Consider the following 20346-nt stretch of genomic DNA (forward strand, 5'->3'; position numbering starts at 1 on the left):
AATCACTTTTCCTGGTTTCCGTAACGAGGAAGTGAAAAAAAAACGCAGACAAGTCAGCGTTTACCGCAGCTAAATGGAAGATACGCAGGTACGAGTCGTTACAGTTTTGTCGTTGCAACGATTCCCGCTGCGTAATTTGATAATGAATAGTTGAAAAATAGCAGCGTTGTATCCGTACTCTTTAATATCCCATTATATGGAAGTTAACGACCGGAAAATACACCGCTCGACTACTTGAAGGAAGTAGCTCATGAGCAAGTCTTTTGTATCCTCGCAATGGTATAATTCCTGTAACGTCTCGTTCTCGGAGGATTTATTTCGTTGATTTGTACTTGTTTATTGCTTTTGTGTTTTCATGAATGGAGCATGTCGCATGCGAATCGTAATATGGTTTTAATGGCGTTTCGACTTCAATGATATCAGCGGCTGATTGCGCTTCCCGTAAGAAGCTTCCAATCATTATGTATTTTAGGAACAACAGATAAGGATATTTAGAGAACGAATTAATTATTCAATTGTTCGCGCAAGAAATACCTGTCTCTTTTTCGAAAGTTATAAATGCTGTTTTCAAAGAGTTCCTTAGCTCACCATAAACCAGATAAGAATCTTTGGTTCCATCTAGAAAAAGAAACCTTCAGATCAAACCGAAAGGGGTTCGGATTATATTTTCTAATCGTATTTGTATATTTCTTTTTACGGTCAGCTTGTCATCCACGTACAATCGAACAGAGAGTCCATTAATTATTTCCCTTCGACTTGTTTCAGGGGGAGCATCTCGGAAGCCATGCCGGCTGACGAGTTCGCTGGAAATCGAAACAGAAGCAAACCAAGACTGCAACCACCTTAACGAACCGCTATTATCACTGGCAAGGTCATCGGGCAGACCGGATCTAATCATGCTCACGCCGACCATGCTTCCTGTGCACTCGTTCCTCTTTCTTAACGACGTCAACCAGAAGATCGGGTGGTAAAAAAATTCGAAATCGAGTTGATTGAAAATCTCAAGGAATATTAAAAAAAAATACAAATAAACAATTTGATATAGAAATCATCCATTTTGGGCAAAGAAAAGAAACAATCAGAAAAAGGAATAACCACAGAAGCTCTGAATTTCATTGCTTCCTAATGGTACTTCCTTGGATATTTTTACATTCTGGAGGCGTGAACGAACTCTGAAAAACAGAAACGACTTCTATCGGATGATCGAAAAAACTACCTGGACACTGAGTATAATTATTTACACGTGCGGATGCCATTTCCGGCATGTTTCTCCATGAAGAAGGTCAGCTTCAGTTTTTGCCACTTGTAGATAGAAGTTGAAGTGGCGGACGTCTTAACGAGGTTGCTAGAATGTCAAAGAAATAGATGAGGGAAATATTATGAAGATATATTTATGAATATCTAATTGAGCATTTAATTAAGAACTTAATCGAAAGACCAAAATAAGTTGGTTCTTGAGACCAAGTACCTATCTAAGTATAATAGTCTTTTGTACTTACGGTTTAGTAAGAGGACTCGAGTAAAACGATTACTCGTTAAAAGGAACAATAGAATAATCATGCCTCCGCAGACGGTGGTCTCTGCTTTCATGCCTTATCGCGGAGAATCTCAGCGAAAAAAGTATCCCGAAGCGTGAGCTGAAAGGTGGCTATGTAGGCTGCCTAGTGAATGCCGTCGCCATGGTGGAGCTGGCGTGTAGCAACTCCCTAAGTCCAGGAACCTAATCCCGCGTCAGAAAGACAAAATTCGCTACGGAGAAAAGTAAACAAAAATATATATATAGGAAAGAAGAGACAAAGATTAAAGATCGTTAAGAATTAAAGGTAATTTAATGATAAAAGAGAGAAAGAATTGTGTAAAAATTCTACTGGGAAAGAAAAGAAAGAAGAAACCTCCAACGAGAAAGACGTGCTCAGAAGCGAGTCCCGCGTAGCGCCATGTAGAGGAGCAGGAAGAAGCGCAGTCTTCCTCAGGCATTCCAGCGTCGAGTAATGCTGAAGCATATCCTGACGGGGCAACCGTCGTCAGCGGGCTCCAGGCACCAGCACAATGACTACCAGGCGAGCTCGGGCTCGTTGCACAGCGGCCACCACCACCACCATCATTCTGGTCACCAACAGGATCAACAGCAACACCATCATTACAACCAAAACAGCAACGTTCGTGGAACGACAGGGGGAAGCCAAGGATGGGGAATCGACGTTTACGACTCGGTGGTCCATCAAAGAGCCAACGTGCATCAGGCTGCCACCACGCCATCTTCCACTCACAGACACCCTTTGAATCATTCTCAGTTGAGCGTGAACAATCTTTCTCAACGATTGAATCACTCGCACGCTCTTAATCTGTCCACGTTGTCCACGTCGAAGCATTCTGTGAACAGCGTCAGTCCTGTTGCCGGTGGGAATAACAATAACAATAATAATAATCTGTCGACTACATTGGGGGTGATATCCCCGGCGCCGCTGCACCAGGACAGCAGACCTAAAGCGAATGGAGGCTTTGATATCTCGAGACTGTCCAGATTACCCAGTCAGGCGACACCTTCGCCTGCACCTGCTCTTCAGGGTACGACTACCGGGGGACAGTTAACCGGTCCCGGTTCCACGGCGTACTCCTTGAACGCTTCCTGGTCGTCGTCCCTGTCAAGGAATCACAAGGACCACGAGGTTAGCGCGAAAGAGACGTTGACCAGTTTGGGTTTATTGTGTCTAGTGTCGTTGTTACTGGCGCTACTCTCGTTGATCTTCTTGCTGAAGATCTCACCGTTAACGGTGACGCCGAGTAGCCTGATCAGCCCGAAAGAGTATACGATTGTCTACGAGGTGACGTTAGCGCTGTGCGCACTCGCCCTCTCCCTAAACCTCTGCTGTCTCCTCATGTGCGCTATACAGTTCCTCTTCACTGTGAAACTCGTCAAGACTTCGTATCAAGGACATTGGTGAGTAGAGTTTTCGTTTTATACCACGCTGGGTAAATCTGTGATTCATAACGCTTTAAATACCTTTGTACATAATCCGTACTTTACTCAACCCGAAGGTCGAACAAGGTGTGAAAAATATATACGTTTAAAGTTTGTATCCTTAAGATACTGTTATCTTTGAAAATTCGGAAGTCAAACAAAATACACAAAGAGAAACTTCTAAAAGTGCAAATAAACGTTGAGATACAAATATCCTTTAATCCGAACTATACATATGATGGAAAGAGGACTCTCATAGTCATCCACATTTTCCCTCCTAAATGTCAACAGCATCCATATTTACATTGTTGCTGTTGTACATGTAACTTTTCAAACTTACTTAGGTATTGATAAAGAAAAGAAAAATAAGCATTTTCCTGGTAGTTGGGAATTCGCGGGATTCGCGGTCGAACGATGATTACCATTAATTTCTATAATCTGGCGACGCTATCCTCAATCATTATCCTTGTGCCGGAATATAAGTTCTCATTCGTCCATGCGTGGCCTATCTGTGTGCGTCTGGAACAAACGCAGTGTCCCGTATCCCGTGCGATATATCAGAGGCCTGTCTAGTGTTTCTTCTCACGCGGCCTGGAGGACGAAACGCAAAAATTCACATCCTGTACTTGACGTGCAAGCGTTCACCGACCGCGTGTCCCGTTTTTACTGATCAAACACGTGTCTGCAATCACAATACGATACTGTGTAGTGAGATGTATCCGTAAATGCGTATGTTTCATGACGCGAACCTTGAAAATGAAAATTACACTTTCGTTTATTCCTCGAGCGTCGTGCACGCAGGAAATCGTATAATAATTTTATTAGTAAGATTTTTTTTTATATAGACTACGCTATATTAATTTGTGACCAAGCTGAAAGATCGTGACACGCCCTTTGTGTAGAAATTGCAATATTCTCCGTTTTACCTAATAATTCTCCCAGCAAATTCAGCACGCACGTTCGCGAAAAATATTATCGAATACACACAGTGCAGTGCAGATCAAGTTACAAAGGGAATATAGATATGCTCGCCTCCCGTGACACGCAACTCGAAAGCGAAAATAAGGCTCGTTAAAGACGATACATACTCCTCGAGATGGGATCTGTGGTTTCTGCTCGGAAGTTCCCTTATCGTTGGTCAATCGGATTTCTTTTTTATCTTTTTCGTTGCCGACCGAGACAAAGTAAGCATCGCCGACTCTAATTACTAGCGAATGGAAACGCGCGTTAAGTTATGCAGATTGGCCGAAATCGTCGGCCAAATCACTGTGTGTTACGTCGCGTAACACTCTACCTAGCCGAGGCCACACACCGCGGGCAAGATGGCAACCAGATGTCTTCGGATACTCACTGCGTACCCTCAACAGTCTCAAGTACCTTCCATAAATCTCATAGATTTCCTAGTAAAGGTCCTTCAAACCAAACAAACGTCTGTTTCCGAAGAATTTCCAAAGACTATTGTCTACCACGGCGTGACAAGGGAAAGTTAGTTTTTCTCACGTACGCTGCAACTTTCCTCCCACTAACCACTTTCTTTCGAGGGCGGTTAAGACCCTTCGTGTGACCAATTAACAACGAAGCCTATTCCCTCACTCTCCTAACTAAAATCGTCACCAACAAATCCGATGGTCCCGTGCGCTAGACACACCCATCCTTAGCTTTCCTCCGAGACAGCATCGTCTCCCAAGACAGTACTGATTTTACATCCTTCGAACGGTCAACATCCTTCAACCGGGTATACACACCCGTAGATCAGTCACTCACTCATCTCGTACATACGCACCAGCGTAACTGTCTTCGTTATAAGTTGTTGGAATAAACGGTGAAATATAACTTACTCTGCTGTGTCATATTCATTTAACCACCTCTGTTATCTTAACCGAAACAGGGGAACGACTACTTCGCGGCGTCGATTCACCGAATCGTAGCGAGAATTTACGCCTCTCGCTGACGCGTTTTCCTCGCGACCGCGTCTCTCCGCGAACGGTCGTAACACTGTGATTACCCTCAACGGACACGCCGTTTTGAGTTTTCTCTTTGGTTCTTTAATTCCGTCCTTTTTCTTTCGCTCAGTTTTTTGGCCAGTGGCGGTCTTTTATCGCGTGGCGAGTTTGATTCGCGTGGGAAAATGTCGTGTGCTCTTCGGCAGATAGAAAGATCATTGTTTCTTAAAGCATCCAGACGTTGTGCGTGATTGGCATATTAAAGTTTCTTGCGAATGTTACCGTGTGACCATGTCTCCCTTGTGACCGTAATTGTGCGACGATGTTTTCCTGCAAATATTACCATCTAACAAGTTTTTCCAACGAATATTACTGTTCGATCAGGTTTTACTCGAATCTTGTTCTTCCCTTGATAGGGTCCTTTCCTTATATAGAGTGTCCCAGGATTTCGCAGTCAAATCTATGCCACTATATTCCACTGACTATTTTAATGTACCAAACTACGAAGATGCGGCTGATATTGTACGTGTTGCGTTATTCCACAACTAGGCTTGATTGGCAGGCCATTGGAACGAGATTTGTTCAAGCTGTTCGAAATGTTGGAGAACGAGCCGTTAACATTGTAATGTATGCAACTACAGAGACGTATCGTAACTTTTGTTTCGAGAACAAATAACAGAGAAGAAGAGAATAATGAAGATTGGACACGGACGAAATTAGCTGTCGATCTTGAAACTCGTGCACTGCGATTTCAGATAATCAAATTAGCATAGAATGAGATTTGGGAACGGGCAGAGTATATTCCGGAGTTTGGATATATATATATTTAGATTAAAGATTGGTTCTTTGCGAGAAACGTTTTTAAGCAACATATGAAATTCTTCGTCTATTTATAGTATATTTCATTTTACTATAGTGGGAGCAGTATTCTATAAATCGGTTTATAAGAGTGCGAATTTATTATCTTAACGCTAGCCTTGCTAAACCCGGTCAAATGACCGGTTTCAAAATTTAATTTGAAATTGTGCGTTCGTCGTTGTTTCTTTTCTTCCTCCAACTTTATGTAAATTCTTATATTATCCGACTAATCAATTTCTCAATTTTTGTTAACGTAAGAATCTACATAAAGTTAGAAGAAGAGAAGAAACAACAATGACTGTACAATTCTAAATTAAATGTTGAAACACGGCCTTTTGACCAGGCCTGGTAGAGTTAGTGTTAAATCATGCTTTGTAATTATTTATTTTGGCTGGTGGTAAGCAACGGTAACGCAAACACTGATCGAAGTAGACAGGTGTTCGTTAGACAGGTATTCAGGCCCCAGAATTTCCAGGTCACCGATTGGGGCCCCTGTTGTAAATTTCTGGTGATTCGCCCAACTATTGGTTAACTAAGAGTAAAGAGAAGAGGACAGTTTACATCTGAGCTACTGCTTCGATTAACCACATCTGGCAGAATGGCCTTTAGGGAAGAAAGTGTACCGTTTTCTGTGGTCGACCATCCTTTGTTTTCTTTTCTGAACAATAGATCTAGCTTGGACATTGATAACTAGCGGCTTATCGATCGTTCGATGACACAGGACACAGCCATTCTTTATGCTACATTATCACCACGACTAACTTTTACAGCTGTCTGCTAAGTTAATATTACCGGTTGTGTCACACTATCGCAGTGTGCCCAGAAGAGATAACCGGAGGACGATTAAAATTGCAACGTCACCGGACGCTTCTCGTTTCCCTTCTTTCTCTCTTTTCCTCGTCCTTTCGCTCAACGGTTGTTTCCCCTGCTTTGCCTCCGGGGCTTCCAGACAATTCAAGATTCTGCTGAATTGGAATGCTCGATTTTCTCCTAGAGAGCTGTTTAGCTAGAAGGAATAGTCCGAGTGTCGACGGGTATGCGAAGAACTGTCTTCTTGTGCTCTTAACCACTTAACTACGTTCGACGTGTTTATTCGTTATTGCTTGATTTTACCTGCTCACCCCATAGAGGCATTTTTGAAATTAAACTTTAAAAAGTTAAAAATTAATTGTTTCCAAAATGTTTTCAAATACTCCGAAAATCGTTGGATATTTTCGTGTTAAAATTAATAACAAAGTAAAATATACACAGCTGTATCCGTATTATTAACAATTAATTATCCTACGATATTTTTACGGGTTACTCGCGCTCCTGAAAAATTTCTACCATGGACCTCTCCCCCATATGTAAGGAAATAAACTCCGCAGTTAACAAATTAATTGTTTCCAAAATGTTTTCAAATACTCCGAAGATCACTGGATATTTTCGTGTTAAAATTACAAAGTAAAAGATGCACAGTTGTATCCGTATTATTAATAATGGAGGCTGACTCCTACGATATTTTTCTACCATAAAAATTTCTACCATAGACCTCCCCCAAATGTAAGGAAATAAACTCCGCAGTTAACAAATTAATTGTTTCCAAAATGTTTTCAAATACTCCGAAGATCACTGGATATTTTCGTGTTAAAATTACAAAGTAAAAGATGCACAGTTGTATCCGTATTATTAATAATGGAGGCTGACTCCTACGATATTTTTCTACCATAAAAATTTCTACCATAGACCTCCCCCAAATGTAAGGAAATAAACTCCGCAGTTAACAAATTAATTGTTTCCAAAATGTTTTCAAATACTCCGAAGATCATTGGATATTTTCGTGTTAAAATTACAAAGTAAAAGATGCACAGCTGTATCCGTATTATTAATAATGGAGGCTGACTCCTACGATATTTTTCTACCATAAAAATTTCTACCATAGACCTTCCCCAAATGTAAGGAAATAAACTCCGCAGTTAACAAATTAATTGTTTCCAAAATGTTTTCAAATACTCCGAAGATCACTGGATATTTTCGTGTTAAAATTACAAAGTAAAATATGCACAGCTGTATCCGTATTATTAATAATGGAGGCTGACTCCTACGATATTTTTCTACCATAAAAATTTCTACCATAGACCTCCCTCAAATGTAAGGAACTGCGGCATAAGTTCCCTAATAAACAATAGGAATTTCTGTTGTAAACTACAAATTACAAATTACGAAACCTTCCGCTCTAAATTAACTAAAGATCACCAACAATTCTCCTTCGTTCTGAAACTAATTCTCCGACAATGGTGTTCCCTATGAATGAGTCAACTGGCAACGAAAGACCAAAAGCAAGAGGGTTCTCGGTCAGTGTCTCTGGTGCACGCCAGCTAGGAAGCCTTAGCCGAAGGTCGTCCGGCTGAAGATAACTGCGAAGTCTGCAAAGTGGCATTGTTAGCGAAGGAGAAGGAGCCCTGGGGTGTGCAGACGTGCTCCGAAAGAAGCACAAACTTTAATGGTGGGTCCCAGTAGTAGACGGCCGTTCCTCTTCGCTTTCTCATTGTCACTCGAAGCTCGGTGCCCGTCCCTCCTTCCGTACCACGCTACCGAGTCTGAGACGCGAGGATGAAAGGAAAAAAAGCCGAAGTATGACACAGGTCCAACGACGACACCAACGACGACACCAACGACGGCGACGACGATCACAGAGACACGAGAAGAATGAAAGACAAGCGGCGCTGCTAAGTGCCGGCTCATTACTTAAATGGTCCGTGATAAGGGATCTCTGGTGCTGCTGGCGCGAACACGCTGAACAGCAGACTTTTCGAATAAAGCCACTTTTGGACAAAGTAGTTGCTGGCTCACGAAGTTTTCTTCTTTCGTTGTTAGATGGCGCGATCCTAAAGTAGGCGCGCATTTTTCTTCGCGATCTCACGTTTCGATCGCGGATTTCGACTTATTGGGGAAACAGGTTAATTGGATGACGTGGATGGATGAACGTTTACATCGTTTCGTTCAATGACGGGTGAAACGCGTGAAAAGAGTTCGTAAGGTTTAAGCTGGGTGAGAAAATACAGCTTTGAATTTCCTATAAATGAGAGTTTAACAACGACGTGTCAAACACGACGCATGGAGCATTTGTACTAAATTTCTTATTAAATCTTGTTAATTCACTAGCTAAAAAACCAACTATCACATCGAACATGATACGACCAATAAAAATAAAGATATCGATACAAAGAATACGAAACATAGATTCTTATGAATATGTGCGTTTCTTTAGGTGTATCGCTCTTCCAAACGACAATTCGCCGAAACACATATCAACTTTAACCAATGTATGAGAAATCGTCTCTAGCGCGTTTTTATGCCAAGATGAACGCTACTGTGACCCCGAACGAACCGTGAAACTGAACGATTCGATCTGTCATTGAAAACGCCCATCGGTCGCGAAAGTCTTGTTCGTTTTTCATCGACGGCCCGGTTTAACGTTACACGCGTGTCTGATTTCTGTTCACGGGCGGTTCTTCGTGCGTCAGAGCGTCCGAGCATACGCGTGCACCCGTTCGTCTTTCCACCAGAAAGAGAGAAGAGGGCTCTCTGTCGTGGCTGTTGGCATTCCACGCCTTCGAATCCGGCATTTCAAATTTTTTCACCGACACAGGGCACTACGGAACGGGAATAAATTTGGCGGGCCGTGACTGCGCCTTAATATTCCAACAAGCAGACAGAAAAATAGAGAAAGAAACGGGCACTCGCGTGTCTCAATGCTTGTAATTTATTTTTCGATTAATTCCCAATCACCAGCCGATAATTTTGATGTTTGCAGCTGATGATAAATCGAAAAAGTGAATAGAGGACTTCCAGTAGAATTTGCGTGATTCATTCTTGGCGTTGATTGGCGTGAATTGTTCGTCAAGACGTTATTTTTCCAAGGGTATAAAAATCTGTCAGTTAGGTGGAAACTATCAATTTGTATACGAAAGATACGATCGTATTTGAAGATTGTATCGTAGTCATCTGATTTATCGTGCAAATTTTGCACGTGACACTCTATATTAAGTTTGTTGTAGCATTAATTAATCACAGAATGTTACAAGAAAACAAATTTGGTTTGGCAAATATAATGGCCGATGTTATATAGATATGTGTGGCGGATCGGTATCAATAGGACGCCGACAGGTCGAGCCGCGGGTATCAACCGCCAACACTAGAGGGCTACGACGACAACGAGTCTGTCTGTCTAACTCGCTAGTGGTCGAATATACGAGCGATTGATATAAATACCGCACCTAGCGAGACTCGCTCTACGTCTATGGCAGGGACTACCGAGCATAGCCTTACTGACAAGTCCACCGGTAGTCCCGGGACGAAACGCACAACTCTCTCTCTCTTTTCATCCGCCTCATTGGTGACCACCGACGACGAACACGCACCTCTGGAGAAGGAGTCAGGAAAGGAGCCAACCACCGACGACGAACACGCCAAGCAAGGTGACCGGATACGAGACGACGACCAAGCCAAGGAAGTGATGTAGCCATTGCAATAGTTCATGGGCATCACCTCCAGCAGCACGTCAGAGAAAGAGAGACAACCACCTCGTCCCCACGACGATCAGCCTTCCATCATCGACGACGAGCCATTCCCTCTAACTTGTATCGCGCTATATAGCTTTGGGGTCACGCTATAGCGCTAGGGGGAGGCTGTGTGGCGGATCGGTATCAATAGGACGCCGACAGGTCGAGCCGCGGGTACCAACCGCCAACACTAGAGGGCTACGACGACAACGAGTCTGTCTGTCTAACTCGCTAGTGGTCGAATATACGAGCGATTGATATATAAATACCGCACCTAGCGAGACTCGCTCTACGTCTAAGGCAGGGACTACCGGGCATAGCCTTACTGACGAGTCCACCGGTAGTCCCGGGACGAAACGCTCTCTCTCTCTTTTCTTCCGTCACATATGTAATGTTCGAATTTGTAAACTATTAACTTTTTCGACAAGGAGGTATAAGGAACAAGTTAAAGTAGACATCATGTTATGAATCATCTGCGAGATATAGAAGACTTCTTTTATGAGGGATCAACACCTCGTGAAGTCAGATTTTATTTATAACATACTTTACGATTTTGATTTATTTGTTTGAGGTGGTATGTCGTGATAGGGTCGGAAGGAAAACTCAGATTTCTTGAACGATAAATGTTTATTCACTCTAATGTCAATGAGTACACTTGATGCAGGATTCGCGATTGTATTCGGTTCGCGAATGCGCGGTTATTAGATAGAGCTTGGATAGCTACGATTCGAGATACGCTGCGAGTGCGGACAATGATTGCACGAGATGTCGAGAGCTTAGATAATTATTCGGCTCGAACCGTGTAAGTATAACGATCGTGATATACTGCGGTAACTCGCGGTAATAGACTGACATTTTTGTCGCGATGCTGCTGCGGAGGAAGACTCGTTGGGATGTGTCTAAGGATGCGAAGGCATCGGATTCGTTGAGAAAAGCTTTGGTTCGGAAAGTGAGGGAAATGTACGTTAATGTTTATTGGCTAATTCGTGTTGGTCGTTGGAAAAGGATGCTAGCTGCCCTTGAGAGGGTGTTGCTAGCGGGCAGCGTCGTATGTGAGAGATAGCAGATTTCTCGTGTGTCCCCGTGGTAGGTGGTCGACTTCGAGACTGATAAACAAAGACTGTTTGTCTCTTTGGAGGACCTTAGCTAAAATAAATCCTAAGATTTATAGCGGTCCTTAGGCTAGCTGGAAATATTCGGTACGAATGTATCGACATCTGGCAATCATCTTGTCCGCAGGTATAGGGTCTTTGTGTCGTGCGTCAAGCGACGTAAACTGTTGGGAAGTTTACTGTCAAGTGCCGCCACATGTTCAAGGAAAATGTATCTGCAGCCGGTTATAGCGGTATTTACGTTACGGATGATCTATGGGAAGATTCACACGAACAAACCTTTATGGACTAACCAAATTTATTTTGTTATTAAAAACGATCTACAGAACCGATCGACGACTGGTGTTCAATTTAAAAATTGCTTCTCTATAAAAGCAAGAAATCTAATTTACATCGTGTTCTTCATCTGTCGCCTCCATATACATCCTGGTGGCAATAAAATTCTGAATTTACGAGAAATCCGTATTTCGACTTAAGCTTATCGATGTTACCGACTGGACAAAGCCTTCGAGAGTTTAAATTAACCGATCGACCCTTCGTTGAAAGGACGAGCAAGTGCCAGGAAACTATCGCGGGAACGCTCGTAAAAGCGCGCAATGGTTCGGCGTGGTAACCTAGGAAGAGGAACAGGTGCGACTGAATCGTAACGGTTGTCGTGGCCCCTTTCAAACGATCCGTGGCCACCCTTCAGTTTCGGCGTCATTAACCCTTCCCTTCTTTCTTCCTGGTTCACTTAGAAACGAAGAAAATTCCGGAGGTAGTTTGCTCTTAGCAGCTGCCATTTTTTTTTCTTTGTTTAGTCGACACGAAGCATTTTGGAGAATTTCTGTGATTGCATCGCGAAGGTACAGAGAATAAGAAAAAGCGCTCTTTGTTCGTTGACGACTTTCTGTCAATTAGAAATAAGAGTAAACGGCATAACAGATTTCTTCTTTGCCACTGTATACGTAATTTTTGTTAGACTTTAACAACTCGTATTTTTCGTGAGCAAATACTGTCGAGTGGTTATACACTGTATATGTGAAGCTTCGTTTTCTTCGCGCGAAATATCCATGTTGTTCTTTCTATACTTGTGTTCATATATCATGACGTTCAGCCTACACGTGCCCGAGAATGTAATGTAACAGATAATTGGGTTCGAGCTGTAAATCTTTCATTTGCAGCATGACGCGAATCTAACAACACTTCTTTCCTTGTTCAGATCATGAATATTTTTGTCGCGTGCAGGTAGAATCATATGTCTAGAGTATCCACGGGTTTCGTGTTTACTTATTTCTTTAACTAACTTCAGTTTTAACCAACTTCCTATTAACCAGCAAATTAATCAAATACTTTCAGAATCAATGACAAGAATATACCGAAAAGTGTCGAAAGAATTTTAAAGGTACAATCATTTTCCTAAAAGTTATCTTGAGACGTATTGTATCGTTAGTCTCATAGAGTTAACCACTTTTCTCTAGAATAATACTCGAACACAGCTGTAGCTTTCTATAAATTTCCTCGCTATTCGATTGAATTTCCCGAGATCGTTTCCAATGACGAGGTCGCAGCAGTTGTTACGAAGAATATCGGAAGAGCGAAGAACGCGTATGTGTGTCTGATCCATCATTCACGATAGTCTCTACGGTCCATGCGTATGATCCATCATCTGCGTAACCATTTTACAATCCTCACCGTGGAAATGCCGATCCGCGATGCTATTCTCGCGCGCACTCGACCGCTTAAGAGTGTCGTGTAAAATTAAGGTAAAAAGTAAGGAACTTGTTAATTTCCGACAAGGAGATAAAGTTCTTTTTATTTTTTAGTCAATTTATACAATTTTTTCGGTTCGCGATGATGTACTTTCGATATTTGGATTAGTTAAGAATTTTTTTATTAGACTGACTGGATGATTTTGAAGGGAGAATTTATATTCTTCCATTCGTTGGAGTGGGAGAAGGTTTTGTTTATACTTAGTGTAAAATTCGGAGAACGGCTGGAGTGATCGAATGCCACTCAGGCGGCTGAGAACGGATGCTGACCGGGCGGTCACACGCGATAAGGCGTTCGGAATTTCGGTTTGTTATATACAGCTGCTCGAATTTCGTCTGTGACAAGAGCATCGTCCAAAGACGTTTCCATCATACACAAATAACTTTGTTTTTCTTCTTGCAGTAGGAAGCGTGGAGAATTCGATGTTTCTGGCTGATCTGTTGTTTTATCATTTGCGCGGCATTTTTTCGCGGTTAGAAGAAAGATGAGATTAATATCTTTGTGGTATTTTGATACTTATCGATCTGCCGATAATGTCGGTGCTGGTAGGGGAAAGCGTGGTTGAGAAGAAGCGCGCTTTTTCGATATATTATGAATTATGGCTAACGGTAATTCACGCAATTTACATAATCTAGATGGAACAGACGCTTTTCAAGATCGCTTGTCGACTCATTTATGTTTATAATTTTCAGGAGAAGAAAATCTAAACCTTGAATATATTCAATTCGAATATGTACTGTAGCCTAAATTCGGGTCTTTTTTCGACTTTCAACGATATAGATTTTGTCTCGATTGACTTCCTGCCGGTTTACGTGCTTTTATTCTTACTCCTTCTTCTTCTTCCGGTGTCCAATGATTCCTTTGAAAATCGACGCGGTTAGTACCGAAGCGTACGCTTCCGATGCGGAAAGTACGCGATCGAAGCGCGTGGCTTCTGACCGGAAGCGTAGCCTTGCAAACGCGATTAGATTGCATTAGCTACGAGACTGAAATTAAATCTCGAGTCGGAATTGTATTTAATTTTCTTCGGGAAGTTCAATGCCGGAATCGAAAATTGGACGATTGAATAGGGATTCCTAGTTGATTTTAGACGTCCCTCTTCCTGTAACTCCCACCGAACTTGCATTGGGCGTTGTTCGTAGGCTTGTCGTGCGGCAAACCGTTTCGCAAGAGCTTATTTGCATTTCCTCTAACTGCGGTTCGCATAAGACGCGTCAAAGGAATATTGACTACTATCTATTAGGTCAGATTTTTTCACTATTTTCTGCTTCTCGTAGGATTGTAATGTTACAGTACCGGTAACACGAAGCTTGATCTACGGCAAATAATAAAATATCTTTGAGATTAAAAAATATAAAGATTTGAAAATTAGGACATTTGAAAGTTTGTACTTACTCGACTGAATTGCTATTAAGTGACGTTTAAAAATTTTAATCACAAGGTTGAAAGTAATATAGTTAGTAATTCTAACGAACACCTATCCTCAGATAGATTGGTATACACACGCGAGTCGACCGTATTCTCCGGAAATGAAAACAACTACATCCCTGGAACCTGGAACACGTGATTTTCCGCATATCCATTAAAGCAACATCGGTCAGTGACTCGTCTACGGTGCAGTCGCTAGACTCAATTAATGACCACGTTCTGGTCGTAAATATAGAAAAGGCAGCGAGATATTTTAGTTTGTCGGCTAACTGGGCTGAGGTTGGGTCAATGTTTCTGTGGATTTCATTTACCTCTTCCGGCCTCCTTATATTTTCTGAATTCTTACAATTTCCGAGATACCAGTTCATAGCAACTTGATTCTTATTATGGCGTAGGATATAGTAAATCTTATTGCCTAAAAATACAGGAAAAGATTTCATTTTAGATGATTATTTCATTAAAAGATTATTATTTTTTTTAACATTTTATTCAAGCGTTTCTTAAGACATTTGTTCAAAGAGATGTCAGGTTATAAAAAATTGAATCAACCTTCCCAAAGCTCCTTAACCTCTTGTTATTTTTGATAAATCAATAGCATTACGCAATATATACCGTGTGATTTCCCTAGACGATCTAGTAGCACTCTTCTTTACAACCTTCTTTCAAAACGAGAAACAAGAAGAGGATTTACCAAATATCATTGTCATCGAAGCGCAGAGACGCTCCGGTGATTCTTATCTCCATTCATCTCTCCGAGTGAAACTATTTGACGTCGCCTTGAATAGGCTCAGACAGTTTTGTCGGGGGTCCGTGTCGTCGACTGTAGCCAGCTCGCACGATCGTGAATGGAAAGACTCGTATAAAATCAAAGGGCCGACAGACTCTTCCTGCTTAGACGAGATCAATGAGATCTCGTTCAATAGAGAAGTTACCTTCTCGACCGCCGGCGCCGTATTACCCTTCAAAATCACCGGAAAGTCATATAAGCCAACCGATGCAGCCTAACCTTTATCCACAGATAAAATAGGTTTCTCTTATTCCATCTGAATTTCTAAAGAAACCAAGACTTGATTTCAGTCTGGTTAAAAGCTTCGCTCGATTAAAGCTGTTTTTCAAGCAATAACCTACTTTGTGAATTTCATGCACGCGAATCCAAGTATGTATGCGGCAGAAATGAAGCTTTCGTGCATGTCTAATTGTAAGTTGATGCGAAACAATGCGCATGCGCCGAAATCCCATCACTTTGCGGACCCACATTGTGCCTTTTATTAAGGCGCCTTGTTTGTTTACTCTTCTCGAGCTAATTCTTCACTATTATTATCTACATTATTTTCACTGGCTAACAACTGGTTGGTCTGCAATTGACTAACCAATACAAATTTTTCGTTACGTGCATATATTCGAAAGAATTCGAAATTAAATTATCATGTATTACGGGCAGTTACGATAGAGTGACACAAAGCAATCTGTGTTTGAATGCCTCCACTCGTGGACAATATCGATATAACCTAAATGCGATAAATCGCGAACGTTTGATTCGACTCATGGGAAATTTACGCGTTTTTGAATCGTCCCGAGTCGCACGCGAAATGCAGGTCAGAGAACCGTCTAATATTTATTGTTGAGATCGTGGGCTTGATCTTAATGGCGCGGCGGCACGCGATTCTTTACCAACTATGCTCCTTAACTCCAGCTCTCGACCTTCTTCCCTATTCAACTAGCTCGAGCAGTGAAATTGACTCTGCATGCCTGTGATTTTGGCAGGGAATGGGAGTCGAGTTCGTAGTGAATGCACATTGTGTATACGTGTTTTAGGTGGTTTGTGTGAGTTTGTTGCGGAGATTCGAGACATTTATTTAACCTCTTTATCATATTCGAGCCTGTGCGATATAACCATATCTTAAATGTAATAAGTTTTATTTTTTATTGCAAAGTTCTTGAAATATATAATGCACACAATAAGTGTATAATATTTTATATATATAAATTATATTTAAGAAGTTTGGGATAGTTTAAAGATGAAATAAATTGCTTTTTAAGTTTAATCTCTTACTTTCGACGAAATCAAGTTTCTCTGGAATTTGGTGGAGTTTAAGATTTGATATCGGTGTCGTAGGAGTTATGTGACACTTTAAGGTGGAATAAATCTAGCGAGGAGTTTAAGGTGCGGCAAAGGAGCGTGGAATGTTGCAATAGAAATTTATTGCAGTGTTAGTGCATTGGTAGATTGATCAAATTTACGTGTAGCGTGGGTAACCAATGGTAAATATTTTGCAATGTGTATAATTTCTCAGTAATCTGAGGCTTATAAAATCTATTGACAACTAATGGAAATTGTTGATTTAACAGATCAATTTTAAATTCCTCGTTAATCTAAATTTTTTTAATCCTATTTACAGCTAAACCTTACGACGAAAAATTAACGAAGTGGAATAAAAATGGCATTGTGATTCTTCTCGTCGTGTATTGGTGTCACATCAAATTTAAGAGACAGTTTTACTTGCGGATGCTGCGTGTTACGTTGGTGAAGTCGACGAAAGCGTAAAATAGGAGCTCGTCCGAAATACACTAACGCGGAAGGTTAAATTTAACGGAAAAGGCTGAGAAATTAGTTTAGAACTCGAAGTTTCATTGGTACGACGCTCTTGAAACGCATTCAAAGAGGTCGGCGACCTCGAAAGGGGATGAACGCAACTGTTTCGTGGGAATTTCTTATTGTGGCTTATTTGGATGAAGCTACTTTAAAATCAGCGCTGGATTCGTCTGTATTTTGCCCGGAAATCATAAAATGTTTAGGCCAGGCGACTCCATGTACAGAAAATGTTATGTCCACTTTTTACGTCCGTAGAATTCAACTCTTTACTACTATGCACTTCTTCTCCAAAAAAATATCGCGTTTCAATATTAAAAAAGTTTCAATAATATACTATCCATTAGAAGAATGATAACATGATAACCGTACAAATTATTAGTATTAACAAATTCTTATTGTCGTATAGAAATGCCAACTATTGCTTCGGTAAAACAAACAAAGGAATTTTACAGGTAAATTTTACAAATTACAAGTCATCTTATAACGCAAAATACGACGTATAAAATTGTCTCAATTTATTAATAGTATTAATAAATTATTATGGTAAAAGATGCAGGAATCTTAGCCTCATGAGAAATTAGAGATGAAAATGAGTGGGAAAAGATTAATCACTGGTCCTCCTAAAAAGATGCAGTCCCATGGATGGATGGTTGTGCGAGTATTAAAGCAGCGCAAAACCGTTCCCCGAATTCTCATCCCGGACGTCGTACGACCGAAGACAAAAACAACTCACTCGAGGGCATTGCGGAGAGACATTCATCGAGGACACAATAGTATTATTCCAGGAAGTGCTAGTTCTTCCTAGATTCCGGTTACAATGTTCTTAACGCGTGGAAATTAATCTTGACCAGGAAACATCTATAACGGCATGTATTTTCTGCCGTGATTGTAAATCTGTTTGGAACATGCGGTTTGTCCGTTAATCTATGCGCTGTTGTTCAATTGAGTCAATATTATTTGTTGGTAGATTAGTGTGTGCAAGAGCGCTCTATCCATTATTGACCAATTCGAGCACGTATTGGTAAATTTCACACCGGCAATTACGGTGAAATCGTTCGTGGTCGCTGGAAATTAGCAGTATCGTTTGCGATCGTGAGCTAATTGACACTGCGTGAGCGGGGAATTATGTGAAGCAGCTTTGCTTAGTCGTTTCATGCATTTAATAGGTTTACGGCGGTGGACAGAGTTTGTAAAAAATGAAGACAAGGTAGAAAAAGATTATTTTTCATTTTTTACTATTAGATTATTTTCAAAGTGATCTTTTCAGTGAAATATGATTGACAAAAAATAAGATCTATAATTGAATCATTATAGAAAATAGAATAATATTGATAATAAAGAAATAAAAATCAATTATAGAATAACATATAATAATAATAATAACAATAATGTGGATAGACTTTATGTTTACTTTTATATGTATAATGATACTGTTTGATCCTTGAATTAAAGTTAAGATTAACGTTGCGATTATGATTATCCCTTGTCTGACTAAATATATTTGAAGTATCAATTACAGTAGAATTTTTGAAAGATTCTTGGCTGTTAAACAAAAAACTGGTTCCTTTATTGTTAGGGAAGTGATACATTTACACTGTACACGAGAGTGTGTGTGTAAGGGTTAGAGGGCGTCAAGGACTTAGTGGAGACAAAAGACTGTTGCCAGATGTTAGAAGAATCTAGGATAGTCGGTTGGCGACCAGCGTGCGTGCAAGACGTTCTTCAGAGAGTAATATAGATGTATAACTGTTGTGTGGGAAATATAGTCAATAATTTGTATTCCCAAATCCTCGAATTTCCTTAACATTTATATTTCGCTCAATTATCATAGAATCGTGAAACTGACTTTCACTTCAAATTTTGTCTGTTTCAGGAGTAACAAGTACCTGCAAAAATCATCCATCAGCCGGATATGTGCTGTCGGAGGGTTTTTCATTAGCATTCCCGTCTTTCTAACTGGTAAGAACCAATTCCTTCAATTCTGTCAACTTTAACCTTTTGAAAGATACTATTACATAAGTTATATGTTTAATTTTTCTTGAATTCAGGCATGAATCTAAAAGATACTGTGAACTATCTCTGAGTGTATGAAATCAGTTTAGAAATCCAATGGAAATAAAGTTAATTTTAACGCCGAATAGTCATTATTTTTCTTAGAAAAATAAAAATGATCGTCTTTTAGGGAAGTTTTAACAGATTAATTTATAAAGAGCTGAAACAGAATATTCATGTCATGCATGAATACGGCTGGTGGATGGACCGAGATCTAATCTAAAGTTTACGTTGTGTCATGCTAGTTTACACAGCTATCATTCGCTCGATCGATCGTTAAGCTGTTGAACTCGATTCAAGACGGACATTTTGACTCTGTTCAGAAGAAAACTGCGTTTTAATAAATTTGACGGAATAGAAATTATGATAGACTACAACGTTTTTTTAATTATATCATAAAATTTATTTATTTTTTTTTTAATGTCATGTTAGAAACTTCAAATACTGTCCAAAACTTCGAACGTAATCGTTTTAGAAATTTGTAAATTACTTAACGACCAAAAATATTGAATTCTCTATTGTCTGAAGATAGATTCTCTATAATTTAAGTAATTTATTCGTCGAGAATTGATATATAAAGACTTAAATAATAAATTAATTGAAAAATAATTTGCGACTAGTATTGAAAATTTCAATGAAAAGCATATGTATATAGTTTACGCTTCGAGAATTATATGTATTGAGAATATGTATTTGCGCTGATTCTTTGTCCCGCTTGTTATGGCATACGTGTTATAATGATCCTTTAACAATGCTTTCAGGTATGATATTGTATACATTCATCCAGTTTCATTCGACGCCGGTGTCACGTAAAATGGATACTTGGGTTGCGAGAGAAAAGAAAGCTGAGTCGCAGCCCAACTATTAATTCTCTTTTATCGAACTTTATTATGACTTTGGCACTTACAGTAGAATAATGTTGAACAGAGAAAGGGGTGTTGTACAAGAACAGTAACTAGAACGAGAACTCCCCGGGCTGGATGAAGTCTCGGCTTATATACACCCTGGCTTGGGGATGTTGGGGGGTTTGGTGTGGATTCCAAGGAGTCCGAAAGTCGGGGTTGGGGCCTTATCTCTGATGGGGACTAAGATGCGTCGCGGC

The 20346-nt window shown here is 40.5% G+C and overlaps 1 protein-coding gene and 1 long non-coding RNA gene across 2 annotated transcripts; one reads left to right on the plus strand and one right to left on the minus strand.

The window, feature by feature from the left end:
• Positions 1-163: 163 nt before the first annotated feature.
• On the minus strand, positions 164-1987 carry LOC126876463 (uncharacterized). Its single transcript, XR_007694209.1, has 3 exons — positions 1893-1987; positions 720-1749; positions 164-618 (listed from the first exon to the last, which is right to left on the minus strand). It is a non-coding gene; the product is annotated as an uncharacterized LOC126876463 (long non-coding RNA).
• Positions 1984-20112, plus strand: LOC126876448 (serum factor response D-like). Its single transcript, XM_050639303.1, has 3 exons — positions 1984-2941; positions 19066-19151; positions 20006-20112. The coding sequence occupies exons 1-3, from the start codon at positions 1992-1994 to the stop codon at positions 20110-20112; spliced, it is 1143 nt and encodes a 380-aa protein (XP_050495260.1). The 5' UTR covers positions 1984-1991.
• Positions 20113-20346: the final 234 nt, after the last annotated feature.

This window comes from Bombus huntii, unplaced genomic scaffold (assembly GCF_024542735.1).
Source record: "Bombus huntii isolate Logan2020A unplaced genomic scaffold, iyBomHunt1.1 ctg00000075.1, whole genome shotgun sequence".
In the NCBI taxonomy this organism is placed as follows: Eukaryota; Metazoa; Arthropoda; class Insecta; order Hymenoptera; family Apidae; genus Bombus; species Bombus huntii.